Source organism: Callithrix jacchus, chromosome 3, assembly GCF_049354715.1.
Source record: "Callithrix jacchus isolate 240 chromosome 3, calJac240_pri, whole genome shotgun sequence".
In the NCBI taxonomy this organism is placed as follows: domain Eukaryota; kingdom Metazoa; phylum Chordata; class Mammalia; order Primates; family Cebidae; genus Callithrix; species Callithrix jacchus.
In genome coordinates, this window is record NC_133504.1 from 69,762,308 (window position 1) to 69,788,690 (window position 26,383).

The window sequence follows — 26,383 nt, forward strand, 5'->3', positions numbered from 1 at the left end:
CAGGCTGGTCTTGAACTCCTGACCTTGTGATCCACCCGCGTCAGCCTCCCAAAGTGCTCGGATTACAGGTGTTAGCCTCCCTGCCCGGCCCCTTCCTTCCTCTGTATCTTAATCTAATCTCTTCCTCCTCCATCTCTGGCAAACACCTTTGCTCTGGCCTTTATCACCTCTCTTCTGGACTACTGCAAACCCAGCCACCTTGTTTCCTGACCTCCAGTCTTGCATCTGTCTCCCTCATCCAGAGTGATATAGTCCTAAAACGGAAATCTGGTCATATAAAGTCCTCCACTTTAAAATGTTGATATAAATGGTTTCTTCTGGGTTCTGAGAATAGAGATTTACAAATATTTTTAAAATTTTACTAGTTTGCTTTCTAATATTTCCACAGTATATGTTATTTTTGTGTAACGAGAAAATAATAAAAGTTAAAACATTCCACTCAAGAATCATCTCCTTTAGGAAGCCTTTGTCCCCTCCTTTAGGCCTAACAACTACCTGAGAGAGGAGTCCAAGACTACTAATCTTATGGCTATTCTCCTAGAAAAGGAGTTAGGTTTCTCCAAAGTTCTAGGAAAGCCAGCTACAGCCCAGTGCTAAATGAAATCAGTCTTGGTTATCTGTAAAATTTGGACCCAAGCTCTCAGATAAAGTCAGGGGAGGGGGTAATGTACTACATGCACGATTATATGTACCTGTTGAATAAATGAGAGCACAGAGCTGTTGCAACAGATCAGGTTGCAAAAGTCAGCAATTACGTGGGTATTCACACATTTTGTTTTAGAAATTTTAAGCCTACAGAAAAGTTGTAAGAAAGAGTGCAATGATTGCCCATAATCCCACACCTAATGGCACTATTAACATTTTGTCACATTTGCTTCATTTTGTCTCTTCTCTCTGGTCTTCTTTTCCTTTCCTTCCATACTCCTCCCTTCTCTATATGTATTTTTTAAGCTTTTTGGCTGAACCGTTTGAAAACTACTCACAGATATTTTACTACTTCATCCCGAAGTACTTCAGCATGTATCTCCTAAGGACAAGGGCATCATTTTACACCAGGGGTCCCCAACCCCCAGGCCACAGGCAGGTACGGGAATCATTAGGAACCCGGTGGCATAGCAGGAGGGGAGTGGCCAGTGAGCGAAGCTTCGTCCATATTTACAGCCACTCCCCATCACTCACATTACCGCTTGAGCTCTACCTCTGGTCAGATCAGTGGTGACATTAGATTCTCCCAGGAGCACAAAAACTATTGTGAACTGTGCACGCAGGCGGATCTTGGTCGTTTAATCCTTATGACAATCTAATGCATGATAATCTGTCACTGTCTCCTGTCACCCCCAGATGAGACCATCTAGTTGCAGGAAAACAAGCTCAGGGCTCCCACTGATTTTATATTATGGTGAGTTGTACAATTATTTCATAATAATAGAAATAAAGTATACAATAAATGTACTATGTTTGAATCATCCTGAAACCATCTGCACTGATGATCTAGGGAAAAACTGTCTTCCATGAAACTGGTTTCTGGTGTCAAAAACGTTGGGAACTGCTGCCTTACATAAAACATGTAATTATCACACTTAGGAATTTTAACATCAAATATAATACTCTTGCCTAATACAGTCCAAGTCCAGATTTCCCCAGTTGTCCTAATACCGATATTTCCCACTGCAATCTAGCAACAATCCAGGATTATTCACCACATTTAGTTGTACGTCATTTGGTCTAGCTTAGTCTAGACCAGTTCTCCAGTCCTTTTTTGTCTTTCATTATATTAACATTTTTGATGAATTTAAGACACCTGTTTTAGAAAATGTTAAAACTTGGCTTGAAAAGGAATGATTTGGGCTTTTACTTCATTTGTATAAAGGCTTCACTTCCAGATTTCATTCTGGTATCCTGAATGTATTTATTACAGAAATGGCTTAAAAAGCAAACACAGAATTGTAAAGTTGAAATTGCGTTCAGTGATCACCCTCTCAAATCCCTTCTGATTATAGACAAGGAAACTGAAACCCAGAAGAATTTGGAAGTTTGTTCAGAGTGAGGCTTAAAATGGAGATCTGACCTCCTTCTCCTCAGTAACCTTTCTGCCACATTACACTATCTTTTAGGCCATGTTCTATTAGGTGAAAAGAGGCTTTTAGACCTCTTTTATAGTCTGACTATATGTTTAAAATGTTACTGTTAGATAGTTCCAAATTTAAATGCGAAAGTCTCCTATGGCATTCTCTACAGATCAGCTTTCTTCTCTAATTGCTTGAATAATTGTTTCAAATGCCGCAGATATAAACCAGGTCAAGCAACTTTTTCTGGGACAGACCCATCTCATTAGTTCTGGCCCAGCAAGAACAAAGGGATGCAGACACCAAGCTCCACAAAGCTGTGTGTGAAATGCAAAGATCATGCTCTAGAGTCAATATGGGTTCCGGTTCATTGAGTAGTTCTGTAACACTGGGCAAATCATTAAACCTCTCTTAGATTCTTTTCCTTCATGTATAAAATAGTACTAATTATTGAAATCTTACAGGTTGTTGTGAGGAATAGATAAAATTCTTAAAGGAACAACAGAAGCAAAGCACCCGACAGTGTCTGCTACACGCAACACTAGACTTCCCTTCCCAGTCCTTCTCCCGCCTCCCTGAACTCCTAGTGTACACAGCCTCAGGGAAATGGCTGGTAGTGAAAAGCTTATAGTTTATACCCCCTCTCAACATGAACAAAGTAAGAAAAATGTAGTTTACTAATTAAATATGATTTCTAGTCAAAGGAATTTTAACTATCTTTCATAGTTATTAAAAATATATTGCCTTAAATGCAGTTCTTGCTTTTGAGAAAAACAGCTATAACACCAATTCTGCTAGTAAAACAAACAAACAAACAAATAAATGCATGCATGTTTATACTTATACTAGAGATGGGGGTGAAGCAGGGAGGGGAAGGAATAAGAATGAATGATATATGCAAAAATGTTAATAGTCTCTTCAGGTATGAAAGTCTAAGAGATTTTATCCCTTACTTTTTTCTCTTTTCCAAAATTTCTTTGTATTTTTTTTAAGAGACAGAGTCTCACTCTGTCACCCATGCTGGAGTGCAGTGGCAATCGTGACTTATGGTAGGCTCAACCTCCTGGGCTTAAGCAATCCTGCCTTGGCCTTTCTAAATACCAGGGTTACAGAGGTGAGCCACCATGCCTGGCCTAGTTTTCAAAATTTCTACAATGAACAAGTATTTTCTTTTGTGATAACAAAAAGAGTTACGCCTATTTTTCTAAAATAACACAAAGATTTTAATAGTATACACTTACAAAGGGATTACATTCTAAAGGTATAGATAGTCAAAATCCCTTTGAAATTATATTAGGAAGACATTGCTGTGTTGAAATACAACATAGTTTCTCAGTATGATAAATCTAACTCACATAGTCAGGTTTTTCCATCTTCAAGACAAACTATTTCTTCAGGCACCAGATGTAAGAACTGGAACTTAAGAGCCACATTGTATTAAAAAATATATCTTTAAATTCAGAACTGTACTTTGCAGCAAGATGCTCATGGTGTACAGGCAAACTGGGCAAATAGCAGATACCTGACACCTCTTGTGTGTTTAACAAGGACAGGTTAATTGCGGACGGAACTGATCTAAAATATTTAAATCCTTATTTCTTTCCCCCCTTTTTTCTTCTGCTAAGTATGCACAGCTGAATTTGCAAAAGCTAATTAAATGTAAGTATAATGTGATTCCACTATACACATAACTTTTCATTTTTTTGAAGACAGAATAGACATGATTGAACTCTGGCAATACTGGAAGCACACCTGCAACCAACATAGGCAAGGAAAGGGGATCACTCACTTTGGGATAATACATAGCTACTCGACTTGGAGGAAGCTGACTCGTTAAAATACTGCAGTTCTTCACTATTGATCAATAAGTAGCTGCTTTCTGAGCACCCTGAAATACCCCAGTACCCTCCCTGAGATCTCCCCACATCTAGTGACTAAGGTAGATAATAGCACAACCTACTCTGGCACCATGGCTGGCTGATGTCCACTTGATTGTTACTATTTCAAACACCACCCCACCTCCATCTCCATCTCGCTATCCATTCCTAGGCATTGCTGTTCTCAGCTGCCATAGTTATCCCAGCACTTTCATTTTACATTTCCGAGGACAGCTAAATTTACAGAGCACCTGTGTATGTGTGTGTGTGCATGCGTGTGTGGGCATGCCTGCATGCACACACATACACGTGCATACAAAGTGTGTTTAAAAGAAAGAAATGGGCATTAGGGAAATCTTGCTTCCTCGAAAATGAGGAATTTCATCATGTGCCTTATTATTTCAGAATCTCAAATCAGATGCAGCTAAGATTCTGATTTATCAGGGATTCTGACCAATCCAAAAACGACTTCATCCTCTCACTGCCTGATGGGTCCTCTAACCCAAAAGTGTCCAACCTTTTTGGCACCAGGGGCTGGTTTCATGCAAGACAATTTTTCCACAGACCAGGATGTGGGGGATGGTTTTGGGATGATTCAAGCATACCACATTTATTGTGCACTTTGGTTCTATTATTATTATAATACATTATATTACATAATGAAATAATTATACAACTCACTGTAAGGTAGAATCAGTGGGAAGCCTGAGTTTGTTTTCCTGTAACTAGATGGTCCCATCTGGAGGTGATGGGAGACAGTGACAAATCATCAGGCATTAGATTCTCATAAGGAGCATGCAACCTCGATCCCTTCTTTGCATGCACAGGTCACAATAGGGTTCATGTTTTTAGAAGAATCTAATGCCACCGCCAATCTGACAGGAGGTGGAGCTCAGACACTAATGTGAACGATGGGATGTGGCTGTAACTATAGATGAAGGTTTTCTTGTTGCCCACTGCTCACCTCCTGCTGTGGAGCCCAGTTCCTAACAGGCCACAAACCACTACCAGTCCATGGCCCAGGGTTTGGGGAACGCTGCTCTAACTCATACAAAGCATATCATCTTCCGTATCCTCCCAAAAAGAGAACGCTAATTCCTGATGCTATCTGGAACAGAGTATTCATAAGAAAAAGGTACAGCATTTGCAAAATATACCTAATAACTGAAAAATGTCACCTATGATACACAGTGTCAGTGTTCAGGTATCAAAATGGCTTTTTATGAAATAAATTTATTTTTATATAAAAGGATTGAAAAATAATTCATTAAGTAGCCAAACAAAAGTCTAGGAGAAAAGCTTAATTAAATTTTAAAAAATATCAAGAAACTTATATAGATTTTAAAACAAAATCTTATTGGAAAAAGAAACTTTATAGCAATAGTGATCTTAATAAGTCAGAGAACAGAAAACTCCATGACTATTTAAAATGACTCCTCTAGGAACTAGATTGTCAAAAGCATATATGGTAGTTATGATGGCAAGTTTGTAATTATATATGTTTTCATTACTGTGGCTGTTACTGCTTTATGTAGGAAAAGTTTTATTTGTAGATATTTTTCTCTCTTTTTAGAATAATCTCCAAAAGCTAATAATATTAGCAAGAGCTAAATTTTCTTAAATAGCCAAGTGTCAATGTAACTCATCCATTATACATGATACTTTTCAGTAGCTTAAAAAAGAAAATAGTACAGGATGTATTTCTTTTATGTAACATTGAAAAATATAGAAAAAGAATGTCCATACCTGCATAGGTCCAGGAATGCAAGACAGAACTCTCTCTATGTTTTCAGAAGTAACATCAACATCATTCACAGCAACAAGGACATCACCTGAATCCAGAATAACAATAAAAGATAGATGTATGAATATCCGAAAACCAGAGAGGTCTAGAATTGGAACATTAAACAGCTACTCTGACCTCCTCAAAGTACAATGAGAAATATGGTACAGACAAGCAGTAACTTGTCCAGGTTTATACAGCTCAGTGGTGGCAGGGCTAATCTAACTTTACTCTTCTTAATCTATAATACTGCCCAACATTGCACCATAACTAAATACAACTTATAAATATTTTAAGAGATGAATATTTTCATTCTTGATACAATTGGGAGAGTTATGTAAACCCAAAGGACAAAAGGAAAATTTGTGGCATGAACCAAATACTGTACTTGACAAAACTGAATCTAACCACTTAGACCCACAGTAAACAATACAAAACAAAATAATAAAACAAAACAAAGAAAACCAGCTGAAATTCATATTAAATCCATGTGGCACATCGTAACTCAATATGCTACGGTATTCACTTCTGTTACTGATCTATGTCTACACATAGTTTTTTGCTTCAAAGGCCCCAACCATATCAAAATACACTGCATGTTTGGTAAAAATCTCTTTTCCATGCACTTAGAAAAATGTGTTATGTTTGCCAAATCTGATAATAAAATAAAAATCAGTGTTAAAGTGGAAATTTACTTTCAGACCATAATTAAAGATACTATCAAAATACCAGTGAGCTATATTAATAGAAATATAGACATACCAAAGTTATTTTTCTCATCGTTTCTAAATATGTTATTAGGAAATTGATGAAATAATTCATATTCATCCATTCATTTAACAAATATTTACTGAGCATTTACTGTGTACCAGGCACTGTTCTAAGCACTAGAGACAAATAATTAAACAAAGACAAAATCTCCACCCTCAGGGAGCTTACTATTCTTTGTGAAAGATGGATAATAAACATACAGGTTGAGCATTCCAAATCCAAAAATGAAAATCCAAAATGCTCCAAAATCCAAAACTTTTTGGGCACCAACCTGACCCTCAAAGGAAATGAAATGCTCACTGGAGCATTTTGGATTTGGGATTGTCAGATTTGGGATGCTCAAGAGGTATGTAGAATACAATATTCAAAAAAAAAAAAGAAAGAGAAAAAACCAACAAATCTGAAACACTTCTGGTCCCAAGTATTTTGAAGAAGAAGGACTCAACCTGTATATGTAGAATCATGTTGGTAGACAATTCTTCATGAGTCTCATGTTTCTGTACATCTTATAAGCTGAGGCACTGAAAGACTTCGTTCTAGACTGTCTTTTCAAAGATGTTCCTATAATGAACACCCTTGGGCAATAGAGATAGTGTTTCCATCCTGAGCTAAGGTCAAGCTTGTTTATTGAATGGTATAATAAGGTCAATGCTGTGCTCAATATCTTATTGTTAATAACTTTTCTTTATAAAAGATTGGTGTTCCCTAAGTTCAGAGTTCCTTTCCTTTAAGGCAACCCATTATTAGGCATCACTTGGCCATCTTCAGGGTTGGCAAACAGATGAAAAGGTTGACACTTTAGGTACTGCTATTCCTCCATTACTGCTATTCCTCCATTTTTCCTTCCTCTCCTGGATACTCTATTATATGGGAAAGGGGTTAAGTGCAGAGTGAGCAGTAGTTTCTTAGGCCATCTGTGAAGGCTTGAACTAGGTTTACATGCTCAAGAGATACAACTCAGATGAGAGTGTTGCAAGCACGGGCACCAAGTCATTATGATGGTTAACTATTATAGCACTTTGGGTAAACTTTCCCTAAAAGTAAAAACTTGCAGACTAAAACTTTCAATTTTAAGTCTACTCGGGAAAAAAATAAAAAAACCCACAACAATATGCCTGTTTAATTTCTCCTATATAAGAGATTAAACAAGAGTACTATATCAAATTACTTAGAGCTGTAGTGATTTTAAAAAAAATAAAGGAATGATGAACACTGTGTAGCTGTGTCAATGTAAAATAAAGCCACTTTTGGACTACCCTAATGATTAGTTCTATTGTCTATAGTTTATTCTCAGGGCACAGAAATAGTAAAACCATTTTAAATTTGTTACTTCAAACTAAAACTCCATTGGATGATGTCCCAAATGACTTTTTTCTCCAAATCCTAATGAATACATTTCTGAGTGTTATAGGGAGTATCATCTAAAAGTATTAAGTCTAACAAACCTCTAAAAAGAGAAGTCTCATCACAAAAATATATAAAAATAAATTTTAAAATCAAGTGTAGTATATCTAATATTTAAAAATGTTTAATAGAGAAATGTTCCCATTCTAGAAAGGCAGTATTTGTATATACTTCTCATTCTCCCAGAAATTTGTTTTCCTTTAGTGTTTCTGAGCACTTCTCTGAAGCGACTCAGAGATGGCCGGCTTCCTGGACATCACACCCTTGCACTGGACATCCTACACTCCAGGAAAGGTCTTTCTCAATAAGTACATGGGAGTCACTAATATGCTCTGTACCATTTCAAAGGCTGAAAGGAAATGAACTATATGATTGTTTTGCATTGCTTAATAAGAAATGGCCTGGGAATTATTGATGGGTAGAAACAAATTTTTTATTAAGAGATATATTTAAGCAACAAACAAAATATTTTTAAAAAGAAATCAGTTTATCACAGTTCTTTAACGTGAAGTTAATTGTGTGAGAAAAACCATCAATTTCTCAATATATCCTTAACATCAAACAACATATGTGTACTAAAGGGCTACTGCATAAGGCACCAAGGGCTATGAAAATATATATGCAAAAGTTGGTTTACTGCTGTGTTTATACAATATATAAAATGAATATATGACTTAAATATTTTTGAAACAAAATTACTGTACACAAATGTAGGAAAAAGAAAAAATATATATCAAAATGTTGCTTTTGGGTATATGGAATTTTTCTTTTTGCTTAATTGTATTTTCTAAATTGTCTACAATTAACATATATTGTTACTATTACAAAAAGAAAAAAATTCATATTTTACCAAAAAACCCCCAACTGTGGTAATTGCCCTCCAAAGATGTCTATGTATCAATCCCTGAAATCTCTGAATATGTTACCTTACACAGCAAAAAGGACTTTGCAGAGGTAATTAACTTAAAAGACTGGAAGATTATCCTGGATTATCTGAGTGGTCCTGAGGTAATAATAAAGGTCTTTATAAGAGGAAGGCAGAAGTGTCAGGGTCGGCATAAGAGAGACTGGAAGATGCTACGCTGCTGGCTTTGATGATGGAGGACAGGACCACAAGTCAAAGAATCATGTGATTCTTCCCTGGAGCCTCCAAAAGGAGGTAGTCTTGTGGACACCTTGATTTTCATAAAGAAGAACTATTTTAGACTTCCAGCATACATTACTGAAAGATGATAAATTTGTATTTTTTAAAACCACTAAGTTTGTGGTAATGTATCCCAGCAGCAATAGAAGATGAATGCCCTATCTTAATAATGCAAAGAAATACTTGTGATGGGAGAACGATCCAAGATGGCCTATCGCTAACATCTCGGGATTGCAGCTCTCAGTGAAAGCGCAGAGAACTAGAGGACGCCACACTTTCAGACAAATTCTGGTCGCTCACAGAGCAGAAGATCCCCAGTGGAGGAATCACATGGGTCGCCAGCGCGACTCTTGTGGCCGGCGCAGCGGTTTCGCCGGCACCTCGGTGCGGCAGCTCTCAGCACAGAGTAAACGAGACTAGTTCCCCTTCTGACCGAGGTTTGGAGCCCTGGGAAGTCAGAGTCACCTATTACGGACACAAGAAGGAAGCCAGACAGGAGAATCCTGGGCAGAAAAGCACCATCAGTCTTAATGCCGCTGCTCTGGCCCTGGGAACTAATAACTTGGACGTCCACTCAAGAGACCTAATCTGAAAGTTGGTAATTTCAAAGACGACAGGAGGATAAATTTACAATGATGGGAAGAAACCAGCATAAAAAGGCTGACAATACTCAAAATCAGAACGCCTCTCCCTCTAAAGATGATCACAGTTCCACATCAACAATGGAACAAGGCTTGATGGAGAAGGAGTGCATCCCAATAACAGAATCACGCTTCAGGGAATAGATAATAAGAAACTTCTGTGAGTTAAAAGAACATGTTGTAGCCCAATGTAAAGAAACCAGGAACTTTGAAAAAAGGTTTGATGAAATCCTATTGAGAATAGACAACTTAGAGAGCAATATAAGTGAATTAATGGAACTGAAGAATACAATACAGAAACTCCGAGAAGTATGCACAGGTTTAAACACTCGAATTGTTCAAGCAGAAGAAAGGATATCAGAGGTCAAAGTCCAACTTAATGAAATAAAACAAGAAGACAAGATTAGAGAAAAAAGGATAAAAAGGAATGAGCAAAGTCTCTAAGAAATGTGGGACTATGTGAAAAGACCAAATTTACGTTTGATAGGTGTACCTGAATGCGAAGGAGAGAATGAATCCAAGCTGGAAAATACCCTTCAGGATATTATTCAGGAAAATTTTCCTAAACTAGCAAAGCAGGTCAATATTCAACCCCATGTAATACAGAGAACACCACAAAGATATTCCTCAAGAAGAGCAACCCCAAGGCACATAATCGTTAGATTCACTAGGGCTGAAACGGAGGAGAAAATACTAAGGGCAGCCAGAGAGAAAGGTCAGGTTACCCATAAAGGCAGGCCAATCAGACTTACAGCAGATCTCTCAGCAGAAACTCTACAAGCCAGAAGAGAGTGGGGGCCAATATTCGACATCCTCAAAGAACAGAACCTTCAGCCCAGAATTTCATATCCAGCCAAACTAAGCTTCACAACTGAAGGAAAAATAAAATCTTTTATGAACAAGCAAGTACTCAGAGATTTTATTACCACCAGGCCTGCTTTACAAGAGCTTCTGAAAGAGGCATTACACACAGAAAGAAACAACCAGTATTAGCCTTTCTAAAAGTATACCAAAAGGTAAAGAGCACCAACATAAAGAAGAATTTACATCAACGAATGGATAAAACAGCCAGTTAACATCAAATGGCAGTAACCCTAAACTTAAATCGACTAAATCCCCCAATCAAAAGACACAGCCAAAACCCAATGGCATGTTACATCCAGACCTGTTTCACATGCAAGGATACACAAAGACTCAAAACAAAGGGATGGAGAAAGATGTACCAACCAAATGGAGAGCAAAAATAAATAAATAAATAAATAAATAAATAAATAAAAAGCAGGAGTTGCAATTCTCGTGTCAGATAAAATAGATTTTAAAGCAACAAAGATATAGTGGTAAAAGGATCAATGCAACAAGAGCTAACAATTCTAACACCCAGATACATAGAGACTTAGATTCAATGAGACAGAAAATTAATAAGGATATCAAGGACTCTAACTCAGATCCGGAACAAGTAAACAATAAATATTTATAGAGCTCTCCACTTCAAATACACAAAATATACATTCTTGTCAATACCACATCACACCTACTCATAGGTTTAAATAAAACATTGATTGGCCATTATTAATACCCATTTTTTTTTTGCAGAATAAAGCAATATTTCCGTTCACCCTCCCTCTTTCTCTTCCTCTTTCTTCTTCTCCTTTACTCATTTTTTTCTTTCCTTTTCTCAAAAAAAAAAAAAAAAAAAAAGAAATACTTGTGATGTACCAAAAGGAACCATGAATGCTAAAGAACAAAGATGGACATACAAGGTGCATCTGGAGGTCAGTTAGGAAAAAAATAAATCAGCCTTGTTTGTTAGAGGCAGGGATTTATGGACAGAAGAAATGGGAAACATGTATGGGACAGAAGAATGTAATCAGATTGTGAATTTAAATTGATCCTTTAAATCAAGCCAAATTTGACTTCAGGGAAAGGGAATCTGGTTTTTGACAAAGTTACTGTATTTCTATATAGTTACTATATTACTTGACAAAGTTACCATATTCCCATTTTACATATTCAAAACTCAATGTTTTCTGCCAATCCATTTACTAACAGTAAGTTTTGTTATACTTTTTTTCGAATTTCAGTCTCAATCCCTCATCTATAGTATGTGGGCACTAAACTGGAGAGAATTAAGGTTCCTTCCTATCTACCATTCCAGAAGTCCTTGAATAATGATATCAACTCATTTTTTGTGAGAACTGTTAAATGAAGAAAAATCAATATTTATCCTGCCTTTCCTGTCTGAACCATGTGTCAAGGTTACCAAACAGAGGTGAGGGGGAGCTTGTTTTTATGAAAATATTTTAACTGAAGCATCAAGAAAGACTGACAGAATTGGAATATCACCATTTTGCAGTCCCTTAATGAATTGATGGATCTAGGCAATGGTTATCAATAGCTGTTACTATCACAAAAAGAAAAACAACAGATAATATGTTGCTCCTGATGGAAGTACACAGACCACCTATAAAATATGCTTGAAGAGGCCTCAAGATCTAACTACCAACTTACAGGAAATACCACTGAAAGGGGAGCATGTTAAATGAATTCTGGATCCTTTTATAGAATTAAAAGAACAAACCTTAGAGATATTTAGTTCAATCCTATCATTTCACTAGAAGGAAAGTTGAAGACCCAAGGGAATGTAAGTATGTATTAGCCCCTGTTCCAGTTACCTACTGCTGCAAAACAAGTCATCCACACAATTTTGTTTTTTGACAAAGTCTCACTATGTCCCCCAGGCTGGAGTGCAGTGGCAATCTTGGCTCATTGCAACCTCTGCCTCCCAGGTTCAAGTGATTCTTGTGTTTCAGCCTCCCAAGTAGCTGGGATGCACCACCAGGTACAGGAATTTTTGTATTTTTAGTAGACACCACGTCTCACCACGTTGGCCAGGCTGGTCTCAAACTCCTGGCCTCAAGTGCTCTGCCCACCTCGGCCTCCTAAAGTGCTAGGATTATAAGTGTACGTCGCTATGCTATGCCAGGCCTATCCAAACCATTTTGAGGCTTAAAAAAACAATCATTCATTATCTCTCCTGGTTCTGGGGTTAACTGGGGTCAGCTGTGGTTCTCACTTGAGGTTCCTCATGCAGTTACAGCCAGATGGTGGTTGGGGCTGGAGTCACCCTGAAGGCTTATCACTCACACCTGGTGGCAAGGGCTTCAGCTGGGGCTATCAATTGGATCACTGGTGTCCTGGCTTCTTCACACAATGATGACTAGGTTCCAAGAGCAAGCATCCCCAAAATAATGAGGCAGAAGCTACATCACCTTTTATGATCCAACCTCTTGAGTCACATGGCACCCATTAAGCCGTAGTAACTGGCCCACCCAGATTCAGTGACACAGAGTACAACTGTCCATGGGAGGAGTATCAACAGTACATTTTAAGAACATATGCAGATCCTGTTGAGACCATTCTGGAACACATACTTTGCCACAGATGTCCTTCCTAAAAGATTCAATATGATCCTCCTTGTAAACCCCTATGATGACACTTATCACACGGTGAAAAACTGCCTGCCTATTCGTGACCCATCTCTTCCACTAAAACATAGCTCCTTTCAAGAAATAATTGGATCAGTAAAGTAATCTTTGTGTTCCTGGCACTTAGCAGATGCTAAAAAAACAAACTGTCATATCAGTGAACAAACAAATGAAAGTCAGATTTAAAGCTGGGAATATCGGTAAATGTTCTTCATCTAAATCTCTTATGCTAAGTAAACTTAAAAGACTGTTAGCTTTTAGAACTGTTATTACTTTTAAATTTTAGTAATAATATATCCTCACATTTGACTCATTTATCTTTAAGTAATAAGACTGCTACTTAATCCTCATCTTAATATATATTCAGAATAACTTGTGGATTTTTTTTCTTGAAAATTGGAGGGATATTTTATGACACATGCCCTTAAAAGGAAATTTGTGTATAACACCACTGTGCTAAATATGCCAAATGAAACAGTTGAAAACCACTCCAAGAACTTAGTGTACCCAAGTGCAAACATACAATTTAAAAGTATTTTTATTCATAAATTATATATTTTTGTATCCTGTTACTGGATATAGCCATTCAAACCTAAATTATCACTCTATAATCTACTGTTTTTTTTCTTGTCAGAAAATATAACCAAGATGAAATAAAATTACATAATTCAAAACTTGAAAATTAGGTAAGCGATTTCTTGGCCTGAAGAAGGCACACATGTATTCAACACACTGAACTGGCTATTTTAAGAATACTGTGCCTTCTGGTGCACCATTCATAACCATTTCACGACTGAACCAAACATCGTTAATCAGCTCTTAATCTGTGGAGACTGTATATAATAGCTTTTGTCACATTTCCTGCAAGGTGTCATCATTAGTCATGTATCTCTGTAAACAACTATGAACGTGTACCAGCAACACTTACCAATGAGTACCTGACCACTCTTCATAGCAGATCCCCCTGGTAGCAGGCCATGGACTACAAGCCTCTCTCCATCACCCTGCTTTCCAGTTCTTCTCCAGCTCCACTTGGTCTGATGAATAATTCCAACCAGCACTTCTAGAAGCTTGAGCTGTTCTTTGGCTTTGAAGACAGTTAGCTTTTTGGGGTTTACATAAACATTCACATCTTTGTACCGCTGTTGGACAATGACTCCTGTCTTCTGATTGGACTGATGCTTTAGAATGGATACAGGCCCATTATTGTTGCTATTTTTTTTCTTACAGCGCTTGGGTAAAAGCTTTTTTCTTCTTAAAATTTTGGTAAATCGCTTGAGTTTGGGTTCATACTTTTTTCTTTCCTTGTAATCATCTTCAATGACAATCTCATTTTCACTGAACCTCACATGGTTCACAGTTGGTGTCTCAGGAAGGAGACTTTCTTCTTCATCCTCACTCAGTTCCAAATAAAACAGCTCTCCATTTTTCTGCACACTGTCCAGCCATTCAGGCTCAAGATCACTACAAAAGAGAGAAAAGATAATGGCAGTCCAATATAAAAAAAATAGGTATGTTATCCTGGCATGGGGGTGAGGGTAGGGGCTGGGGAGCAGGGATAGGAAAGGGTGAAACTTCTTTATTGTTTCAAATTATCCTTACTATTTCTAATTTATTGTGAGCCTCAACATTATTTCCTGTAGGATGCTTTTTCTGTAGAGCTTTGAAGAATGAGAGTTGGGGGAGAAGGAATAAAAAAGGCATAGCAATAGAAAGGAAAACCAATGAAAAAAGAGGTGGTTCCCTTATAGAATCTGTGAGTTGAAAAAAATTAATTCAATCACTGTATGGTTATTGCTTACTTTAAACAATTTCACTGAGTGATAATTTGCATTAGCAGTTGATTATGCAATTATACCCACAGAAGCATGTCAATTGGAAACTGTACATGAAAATACATTATTTGCATATAAATGATTGAGGATGGCTGTCAGGTTAAAATGAAAGCTAAAGCCTACCAGCTTTAACAGACTTTTAAATAAGTTTTCAAAAAGAAACATTTACTTCACCAGGAACTAAAATCTGTCCTGAAAACAAACAGTTTATAATCACAGCTAATATAGTAATGATCACTTTACAGTCTATAATTTCCATAAAACTCCTTTTTATGAAAAATTATAGTAGGAAAACCAAAGCATATATTATATGATTAAAAAAATATTTTTGACTGAGAAGTATGCTGCTGGAAAAAAATCAAAATTACTGCTATTAAAATGGTTAAAATAGCATAAGAGGCAAAAATACTCATGGTAACAAATCTAAACTCTACCCTGTTCAATGTTATGAACTGTTTACCTTTTCAACTGTTATTCTTTAAAGTGAAACTACTCATAGTAGAAAAATGAATGTGTACAGAGTCTTTCCAGAAACATGAGCTGTAATATCCTGGCCTGAAAGGGTCTAATTTGTGTTGTAATCATTAAATCAGAAGACATTTCTGTTTTCTGCACTGTTTATTAACAACTCCAGTTCTTTTAACTAAATGTCAAATGTCTCTTTCAAAATACTTTGAAAATTAGCCCCCAGAATATACTATTCTATTACTCAACTCAAACTAACTACTGCCATGGTCTGTGGCTGGTCATTAGTACAGAATTTTTAACTATATATGAATCATTTTTTAAAAGGCCTAACAAGCTCAAAATATCAAAACTAATATTTCTTTGGGACTTGTTGGCTCCCAGTATATGGTATCATCATAGGCACTAAGCATCACTTATTATACAGATTATGAACCAAGTATTGCTTATTTCAACCATACCTATCTGTACCCACAGAATCAATATTTAAACAAGTCTGCAGTTCTACTCTTGAGAATGTAAATAACTATATCCCCACCATAATCATTTAGATTACAAAGCTACTTTAGTTTTAATTGCTAGAGTGTAAATACCATGATTGCACATTAATTTCTTACCAAAATATATATCAATTTAAACAATGAATAAAGTGTATCAGCCTTATTATCTCACCCTTTTAATCTGGTAAGTTATTTGTATTAGAGACATGTAAAAAGAATATTTTTTTCCATTTGCTAAATATGAAGATGATTCATTTCAATCCCTAAAATTTGAATGTGAAACCACTCTTGGTTATGATTCAAAGATCCATGCAGGTGGGGGCTAAGGGGGATAGCATCTTGGCATTCAATTGTGGAGTGATTGAACAGCACCAGGGACTGTAGTAAGTAGCAGAATTATAATGATGAGAACGTCAGTTCCTGCCCTTGCTTAGTAAAGAGAAAGTGAGAAATAATTTGTGACCATACATAGGGTAAGTATAAGACAGAGGCATACAAGAGAGTCACCTAGCATAGCCTAGCTGGAGGTTGAGGGGAGATCAGGGAGACCCCAGAAATCAGTTTTAAAGGATAAATTGGGGAGGAAAAGAGACGGGGAGCTGAAAGGAAAGCCATGAAGAGGATTTCAAACAGGAGTAACAGCATAAGCAGAGACCTGAGGATGGTCCCTACTGCCTACATGGAGAACTACTGGCCGTCGTCCGCAGTTGCCAGAGCAAATGTGAAAGATGGGGAATGACAGAAGTGGTGAAGTCTAGTTTTGCCAGGCTTTTTAGATCACCCTAACAGGTTTGGCTTTCGTAGTTCAGGTAGGAAGGCATCAACAAAGAGTTTTAAGCAGAGAGTTTACATGTTAAATATCCCTGGATAGGCCTACTTTGGCAAGCAAATGGTTGGTGGATTTGAGATGGACCAGACTCAAGGCAGGATGACTAGTCGGGGGGCTGTTTCAGTAGTTGAGGCAAAAATGACAAAGCAATAGTAGAAGAGATGGGAAGTAGAAAAAACATTTGAGAGACTCTTGAAAATCACCAGAACTTTGAGACTGATTAGGTGAGGAGATGAGAGGGAGGGATTAATGTTGCAGATTTCTAGCTGGGGACTGTACTTTCATGCGTCCTTTTGTGCATGTGCAGACTACTGTCATAAATGGGAACACAATCTTAATACAAGTCACTTTCTCTTACTATCTCCCTCTCACATAAACACTGTAAAAATCCATGCTTTTATAAGCATATAAAAACATATATAGGGTTATTCTGTCACTGTTTTGAAAAAGTGGAATTATACCTACATAAAGGTATATACTTAACTTTATAATTTCTCCCTTAACAATACAGCTTAGAAATCACCAGTGGCTGCGTGATTTCCAAATCAAGGATGTAGGACATTTGGTCATTCACCTACTGATAAGCTTTGTGTTCAGTTCTTGTTTTTCCACCACAAAGTTATAGGAACCATCCATATACACATGTGTGTATATATAGGTCTTTACCCAAAAAAGTATACTAATTCATATTATCACTAGCAATATGTGGGATCTATTCTCTTAATGTCTAGATTTTTAAAATATACATCATTTAAAAGATATCATTTTAATGTATTTTAAATGTAAAAATGTAATATAATTTTAATGTAAAAATACATCATTTTAAGAAAGACAGTTTTAAAAAAGAGGAAGAAACTAAAAGGAAAATAAAGAGGCAGAGACAGGGAAATGTACATTAAGAGACTCCACACAGAAGGGCAACTTATACTGAAAAGCAAACAAACTGAAAAATTATGAAGAGCTGAGTTCAAATTTTGTTCTATTATGATTTTAACTTTCCTAAGAATGATCAATTGCTTTAGTTTTCCTCTTTTTGAAAACAGATTACAGCTACCTCATAGGACTGTTGTCAATAGAAAATATAATAATGTTCCTGACAACATAGTTACGTTCCAAATAAATGTCACTTCCCTTCCTCTTGCCTTTACTAGATATAACTCTCGTGTTTCTGCATTAAATGAATGTGTTTCTGGCATTAAATGAAGATGTCTCTAATGATCTCAGTTTGCCAGGTTTTAGGTTAGGTGCTAGTGACACGAGAATCAAAGCTAGGCACTGCTTTTAAGGACCCTACAGTTCAATATTCCTGGAAGTTTCCTTATTCCTACTCCAGAGGATAAGTTCCTAGGTAGATAAGCATCAAGAGATTGGTTAACGAGTACAAAATTATAGTTAGATAGGAGAAATAAGCTCTGGTGTTCTACTGCACAGTAGGGAGACTATAGTTAACAATATTACAGTGTATATTTCAAAATTACTAGAACAGAGGATGTTTGAATGTTCTCATCACAAAGAAATGGTAAACGTATGAGGTGATAAATATGTCAAATGCCCTGATTTAATCACTACGCAATGTATATATACATGTATGGAAACATCACATTGTACCCCATAAATATGTACAATTATTGTGTCAGTTTCTTAAAAAGAGGATAAATGATTAGTATATTAAGAAATAGAATTCTAACAATTGTTGTACCAAACTAGTTCTTCTAGTACTACTAGAAGGGGATGTATTAACCACAATAACAACAGCAAAAATAACACAAAAACCTAACCTTTCATTACAACTTCCCCAAATTAAAGAAATTAATACGTATAGATAATTCCCACTCCAGGAGATAAAATTTAATCCCTCCTCCCCTTGAGTATAGACTTGGTGACTATATTATTCCAGAGAACAAAGTATGGAAAGGGAAAGACAGTAACTTTCCGGGGAAGAGACCTAGAAGACACCACCTCACATAACCAAGTGATCAAGGTTATGAAGTACAGGAAAGGACTAAGAAATTGTTACAGACCAGAGAAGACTAAGCACACAATACAATATTCTGAATTGAAAGCTGGAATATAAAAAGAACATTAACGGAAGAGTGGTGAAAGCCAAATGAAGTTTGGAGTTAATAGAATTGACCAATGTACATGTCTTAGTTTCAACAAATGTGTAATAGTTGTGTAAGATGTTAACATCAGGGGAAACTGGGTGAAGGATTTATGGAAAGCTTGGAACTCTTGTGTAAATCTAAACTTAACCAAAAATAAAAAAATAATGAAAGGAATTAAATCTAACAGTTTTAATTCAGATCTTTGTGACACATGGGTCATATTTCAGCACAAATATAAATACTCCTTCCACATTTCCTAAGACCCTATGGTAAAAGCTGCAGAATTCTCATTGGGTAAATGTTTTTAAATTTTCTTTCAATAAGTCTTGCTTTGTTTATTCTGCTTTGATTTAAGCAGAATAACTGTATGTTTATGGCCTGCCTGCAATGTTCTAGGGCACTTTCATTGGTGTTCAAGGGCCTAAATGATGTGCTAAACATAAGTAGAGTCCTTCCCAAAGAAAGACTTGTTAATTTGCAAATAAGCAAGTTCACTTACATAAGCCGTAACATAAATATATTAAAGAAAATGAACTTCAGATAATGCTAATAATTTTCTCATTCCTGATGTATTCAAGAATATCTAGGTCACCACTAAATCTTTTAATACCCTCTAACAGTTATTTGAAGCTCTCAGGTCTTTATTGCATTAATGCCAGCATTTTTCATCATTTGCAATAGTACAGCAATTTCCTTAACTACCACAAGAAAAGAGTTATAGAACAGCCAGTCCTACTGCCACATTTTTTATTTAAGGAAAATAGACATTTGTTACTATTCCAAATCTGATACATTATACTTTTTTCTTTTTATCTTAGTGGGCAAAGCACACTAGTGGCAACACATATAGTTTTGTGGTGCTAATAGGTAAAAAGGACAATTCTAGGAACAGAGAAAAACCACACAGAATAAAAAAACATGGTGACAAATTAATATGGATTCCATTTGGCACTTGTTCAGTAAGCACTGGCCTGCCCATGCTTCTCTGTTTTCTTTTCTGTGTTCTGTCTACCAATGATATCTCGTTTGTACTCTTGATAGTCTTCTGATCATTTTCTAAAGAAACACCATGAATTTCAATCACTAAAATATATCCTAGATGATACAGCAGCTTAGGGGTAGGGAGTCTCAGATGGGCTGAAGCTCTTCTGGCCAGTCAACATTAGAATAACTGTTGAGCATGTCAGAGAAGGCAAAGGGATCAGTCAATAAATGCATAACTGTTCATTCACTTCAGGTAATACATCTAATAGTGACCTCATTTCCCAGGTCACATTTCTTACCACCAGCCCCCTCAGTGAAATGGGTCATTCCCATGCATCACTAAGTTAGTGATACAATCTAACCCTAGCAGAGCAAAAATCATACACCAACAAAACATTTTGTGATAGGACTTTACTGTACTTTTAAAGATGTCAAGTGGGACAGAGAGCTAATCAAAGGGCTGAAATGCAAGTGCCAACACTCAGGAATAAAGACTGCTACAGGAGAGCACAGGATGGAGAAAGAGTCTAAGAGGGATCAGAAAAGATTCTAGGAAAAGGTAGCACTTAAGTGGGACCTTGAATGATTTTGACAAGTAGAGATAGGAAGAAAGGGTATTTCAAACAGAGAGAACAAAGTACATAAAGGTGTAGGTGTGAAAGCACATGGTCAGTTTGAGAATGAGTGGATAACCTTTTCAATAATGGACCGGGAGATCAATAAAAATGAGATAGGAAAGACTTGGGACAGTTCTAAAAGAGTTTTAAAATCACCTTAAGGAACCTAGAATTTATTTGGAAGGCCACCAAACTTTTGAGTAGAGTAGAAAAATGATTTAGAACTGGTATGGAAGATAGACCAGAAACAGGAGAAATCAGAGGCATGCAGATTAGTTAGGAGGCAACTCCACTGGCATGGGAAACAAGCAAGAGGCAAGAGGCAAGCCTTTTAAGTAAGGCAGTGCCTGTGAGAAGGGAGAAGGGAAAAAACCAGTGAAGGAAGTCAATAGTACTGGAGATGTCAGATCTGAGACAAGAGTCAGGAGACAGTGATGTCAGTAAATGAGATGGGCAGCTTTAGAGGAGAAATGGGAGACAATGAATTCTCTTCAGACACTGAGCTGCAAGTAGAGATGACAGCAGGGAATTAACATTTTTTCATCATAAACCCTAGTTATATACCATGTGTCTTTTTAATCTATATTAAAAGTAAAAAGAATAAGGTTTCAGAGCAGAAGAAAAAGTAAGAAATATTATCCTAAATTGGATGCTAACAGCATGGCATCCAATTTAAATGAAATATATTTTGATTCTTCACAAGTAGCAGGTTCCCATGTCAAAAATTCAAGAAAGAGAGAAATTTGGGCATTTCTACACATCGAGTTGGAGATATGATGTAACTGTGGCAAAACAAAAACCATAGAGCAGCAAAATATTTTATGGTATAGCTTTACTGTACAGACTAGGTTTTCTTCCTTTCCTTTTTTTTTTTTTTTTGAGACTACACTGCAGTGCAATGTAGTGATTCTGGCTTACTGCAACCTCCGCCTCCTGGGTTCAAGTGATTCTTCTGCCTCAGCCTCCCGAGTAGATGGGATTATAGGCATACACCACCACTCCTGGCTATTTTTTTGTATTTTTAGCAGAGATGGGGTTTCACCATGTTGGTCTGGCTGGTCTTGAACTGCTGACCTCAGGTGATCCACTCGCCTCAGCATCCCAAAGTGCTGGCATTACAGGTATGAGCCCAGCTCAGAATAGGTCTTTAGTCTACAATGGTGATAGGGCTTTGGTATACAAAGAAAAAAAAAAAGGACTTTTTTGTCCCCCATCAGACAGGGTTTTGCTCTGTCAACTAGGATGGTGTGCAATGATGTGATCACAACTCACTGCAACCTTGAACTCCTGAGCTTCAGTGATCCTCCCACCTTAGCCTCCCAAGTTGCAAGACTACAGCAGACATATACCATCACACCTGTTTAATTTTTTAATCTTTTATTTTAGAGATGGGGTTTCACTATGTTGCTGAGGCTGGTCTCCGACTCCTGGTATCAAGAATGCTCCTGTTTTGGCCTTCCAAAATGGTAAGATTGCAGGTGTGAGCCACCATAGCTGGCTGAGGAATGAACTATCAATGGGGGCAACAACACGGATGAATCTCAAAGTAATTATGCTGAGTAAAAGAAGGCAAAGAAGAACATTCATACGTACAATTCCATCTTTACAAAACTTTAGAAACTACAAACTGCTGTAGAGTAATGAAAAACAGATAAAATGGTTATCAAAAGAGGCATAAATGGACTTCAGCAGGCATACGGGGAGACTCAGGCGAAATGGTTTATGGTTCATTATCTTGACAAATGTGTACATGTCAAAACATAAAATTCTATACTTAAAATATGTGCAGTTTTTTTTTGTATATTAATTATCCTTCAATGAAGCTATTTTTAAAGTCCCAGAAAAAATTTAAAGGAAATATCTCCCTTCTTTTCCAGACAATCCTTGTGTTTTGGGTAGAAATTTCCTTGCTTTTAACAGCTAATTTATCTCATTTAAAATTATTCCTGTTTCTCTCTATCAGCCAGTTTTAAAATGGACATAACAACAACAAAAAATTCACTTCGAAAAATGAAAAATCCAAGTCATAAAATTGACAACTTCTGGGTAACATGAACTAGGCACGTTACCTAGTAACTTGGCACTGTTGCATGTGAATGTATGATTTCCATTATCTTAATAAACTTGCTAATGACTCCCTCAACCCAACCAACCCACCAATATTATCTCTGAGGTCTCCCACGGGACATACACATGTGCCAAATTAAGACATACTGCAGCAATATAAACTCTTCTTCTTTAACAAACCCAAAACAAACCTATTACAAGAACTCTACCAGAATTTACCGTAATGTAATTTCATCTCACAGATGATAAACTTTTAAATTCCACATTGACAATCACATGCAGCTCAGGTATAAAGCATGTATGAAACAGTATATTCCAAAAATGCCCATACCCTGAAACCTTGAAAATTTAGGATATTTTATGTGAATCAATCATAGTACGACTTCCTTAATAAGTTTCATGTAGTCCATGAAATACAATAGGAAATTCATGTCTTTGCTTTGATGAGAAAGACTAAGGTTGGCATTCCTGTGCCTTTGATTAAAGAGTGGTTCTGTACAAGTTGGGAAGGCCACTTCTTTTAATGATGACTGTAGCTTAGAAAAGCAAACATCTAACACCATAAGGGAAGAACAGAACATAAGCCTTTCTGGTAAGGTCATCAGCAAATTAATCCTCATGTCCTACAGATCAAGAAGGGACAGACTTAAAATCTGAAACTTGGTAGGACTTGAAATACAGACCAGCAAAACATGTTATGATAGGGATTTGCTATACTTTTATTATTAAGAGGATAAACACACTAAAATATTTGGTGTGATTAGTAACATGTGAAAAGCTTAATGATTTTTTTAAAGCTAAAATATAACACAGATATACATATATTTTGAATAATAAAATACTTTGAAGTGACAAGTTTTCCTATCACAAGGTCCTCAGATTGGTCATTTCCTAGGAAACAAAGATCACTATTTTAATCCCATCAAAGTCGTGGTGGCCCATTAAACATCAGGCATATTGAATTCTCACACTGACAATATGCAGCTGTGCAACCACATAGGAATTATTGATTCTCTCTGGGCTAAAAGTATGTGACTCTAAAATTGGAGATGCCAAGAGTAAAACTTGATTAAAGTTTTACTCTTATTTGGCCTTGGTATGTGAAACCATAGACAGCGTATACTGTCTATTGTTTCAACTGTCTATGGTTTAACATACCGAGGCCAAATAAGGTTCTTTGTAATTCATATTTCTTTCCAGCAGTGTTGTGTAATAATCATGAATTTTTAAATTATTTTTTAAATGCCCACAACAGATTACAAAAAACTATGATATTTTAAAATTTGTTTAAGTCTTCAAGAATATATTAAGGAGGTTTCTCCACCATACTTTTAAAGACAATGATAAAAATCTTTAATATACTGTTAGGTAAAAACAATTGCCAAATAACTGTTACTTCTACACACACATAAATTATTTGTTAACTGTTGTTCCTAAATACACATAAAATGTTATCCTAAAACTGCCCAGATATGGTTGTCCATTACTGGGTTAGTTGACATTTTAGCCTCAAAACCGTTTCACGATTAGTCATTCACTTCAAGCTACTACTGCTAATTGACTTTTCTAATTCTTAATCCATAGTAGTAAGGGATAGATTTTCTTAAAAATGATGTAGCACTGAGTACTTTGAATCAAAATGACCTTTTCATGGCATTAGTAATAAAAAAGTGAAAACCTTTAGGTATCAATATTTTTAAAAATTAAATTATAGCGTAAAATGGAAAACAAGAAAACCATGGAAATGCATAGGAAAATACAGCAGACATATCCAGAAGTGCTGAGAGGTTGTCCTTGATGGTGAGACTATGGGTGGGCATTCCTTCTGTTATATAGCTATCCATTTCCATAACAGAAAAAAATCTACATAAACAACTGCCTTATAAAACAGTTGTTTTATAAAGTGGGGTGTCTCTCCACTTCAAATACTAATGAGATTAAGTCACAAAGATCACACCAAAGAAGCAAGAAGACACTGCAATTGGAACAAAGAGTTTTTGAACACTGTTACAGATACATCCTCCTATGGCCTAGACAGACCCTATGACCAGAAAGAGGAGATTCTCCTCATCTAAGAATCATTTTTTAAAAAAACCTATAGTAGCAAAGACTGGCATCCTCATTTCTCCTTACACCACCATACAGCGAAACGTGGTGCAGTTCAATCCCACTTATTATAGAACCTCGGTCACTCGATTCCAACCACGCCAAAATCTTTGCAGTTCCCCCAGACCGCGTGTATATTCTTTGGATCGAAGGGATGGGCTTAATCGTCCCTCTTTGAGAACCTTACTCATAATCGCTACTCGCTGAGGAATATGAACCCGAGTCGCTGACCCGATCTTCAGAATCACAGTCCTCGTCTTCTTCTTGTGAAGAGGGGTTTCCAGGGAGCTCGTCTGGGCTCCGACGCGAATCGCACGAAGCCACAGCGGCCATCGTCAGGGATGCAACGGCTACTGGTAGAATAATTCAAATCTCGCAGCTACAGCTTGCTGAGGCCGCCATGTTGCCTCTGCTTGGGAAAGGGACAGAGGCCATGTGACCACCAATCCTTAGCTGCTATTGGTGGTAGCTCGGGTTGCCAGGGAGACGGAGAAGCTTCCCAGACAAAACAAGGCGGATTGGAAGCAGCCAATGAGCTGAAACTTTGAGGAAGGCGTCTCATTTAGAAAAATAGAAAGAGCAAAAACTTCACCGCTTACGCTCCCCAGAATGCTTTTCCTTGGAGCAGCATAACTTGTTAAAACAGACGGAGATCCCCTGGATTTTCCCCTTTTTCTTCCAGTGCTGGATTCCCAGTTTGCTCTTTGTCCTGTGTTTCTTTCTAATGCCGAACAGCTGCTGGTCAGCCTGGATTTCCTTCCAGGTGAAGGCAACCGCACTTTACCTTTCCTTAGGGCCTCATCCATGCAAGTAATAAACGCTTTTAAGCAATGCCATCTAGGTGTTAATGTAAACTCGCTCCATTGTTTCTTTGGTTTTCTAATTGGTTTTATATTGTTTCCCAATTGCAAATCTTCAGTTTTCCCAAGTGTGTATTGTAGAGGGCCACAATGAGTGGCAATACCGTGGAATCAATTTCATGTTCATCTTCTAACTCAAAATTTTATAATCCAATTAAGTGTTCTCATTACTAGAGTTGGAAGTGTAAACTGGTAAAATCTACCTGTCATTTATGAATACCTACATGAAGTATTTTTTTTTATTATACTTTTAAGTTCTGGGGTACATGTGCAGATAGTGCAGGATTGTTACATAGGTATACACATGCCATGGTGGATTGCTGCATCCATCCCCTTGTCACCTACGTTAGGTATTTCTCCTAATGTTATCCTTCCCCAACCCTGCCACCCCCTGCTATCCCTCCCGTAGCCCCCCACCCCCAACAGGCCGGTGTGTGATGTTCCCCTCCCTGTGTTCATGCGTTCTCACTGTTCAACACCCACTTATGAGTGAGAACATGCAGTATTTATTTTTCTGTTCTTGTGTTAGCTTGTGGAAAATGATGGTTTCTAGCTTCATCCATGTCCCTGCAAAGGACACAAACTCATCCTTTTTTAGGGCTGCATAGTATTCCATGGTATATATGTGCCACATTTTCTTTATCTGGTCTATCATTGATGGGCATTTGGGTTGGTTCCAAGTCTTTGCTATTGTAAACAGTGCCACATACAAGTGCATGAACATACATGTGCATGTGTCTTTATAACAGAACAATTTATAATCCTTAGGGTATATACCCAGGTTGGATATTGGATCAAATGGTATTTCTATTTCTAGATCCTTGAGGAATTGTCACACTGTCTT

At 37.0% G+C, this 26,383-nt stretch overlaps 1 protein-coding gene and 1 long non-coding RNA gene across 4 annotated transcripts in view; one reads left to right on the plus strand and one right to left on the minus strand.

Moving 5' to 3' along the window:
• Positions 1-26,383, minus strand: part of INTU (inturned planar cell polarity protein) — a 95,906-nt gene that overhangs the window by 55,886 nt on the left and 13,637 nt on the right. For 2 of the 3 annotated variants that reach the window (XM_035292979.3, XM_002806642.7), the window contains exons 1-3: positions 24,867-25,105; positions 14,100-14,635; positions 5,690-5,775 (exon numbers count right to left, since the gene is read on the minus strand). In XM_035292979.3, coding sequence (XP_035148870.2) covers positions 5,690-5,775; positions 14,100-14,635; positions 24,867-25,012 — 768 coding nt within the window. In that variant the 5' untranslated portion in view covers positions 25,013-25,105. Of the gene's footprint in view, positions 1-5,689; positions 5,776-14,099; positions 14,636-24,866; positions 25,106-26,383 lie in introns of those variants that run through there. The other variant, XM_078366533.1, reaches the window with a different exon arrangement.
• On the plus strand, positions 14,437-25,533 carry LOC144581754 (uncharacterized). Its single transcript, XR_013532906.1, has 2 exons — positions 14,437-14,682; positions 21,893-25,533. It is a non-coding gene; the product is annotated as an uncharacterized LOC144581754 (long non-coding RNA).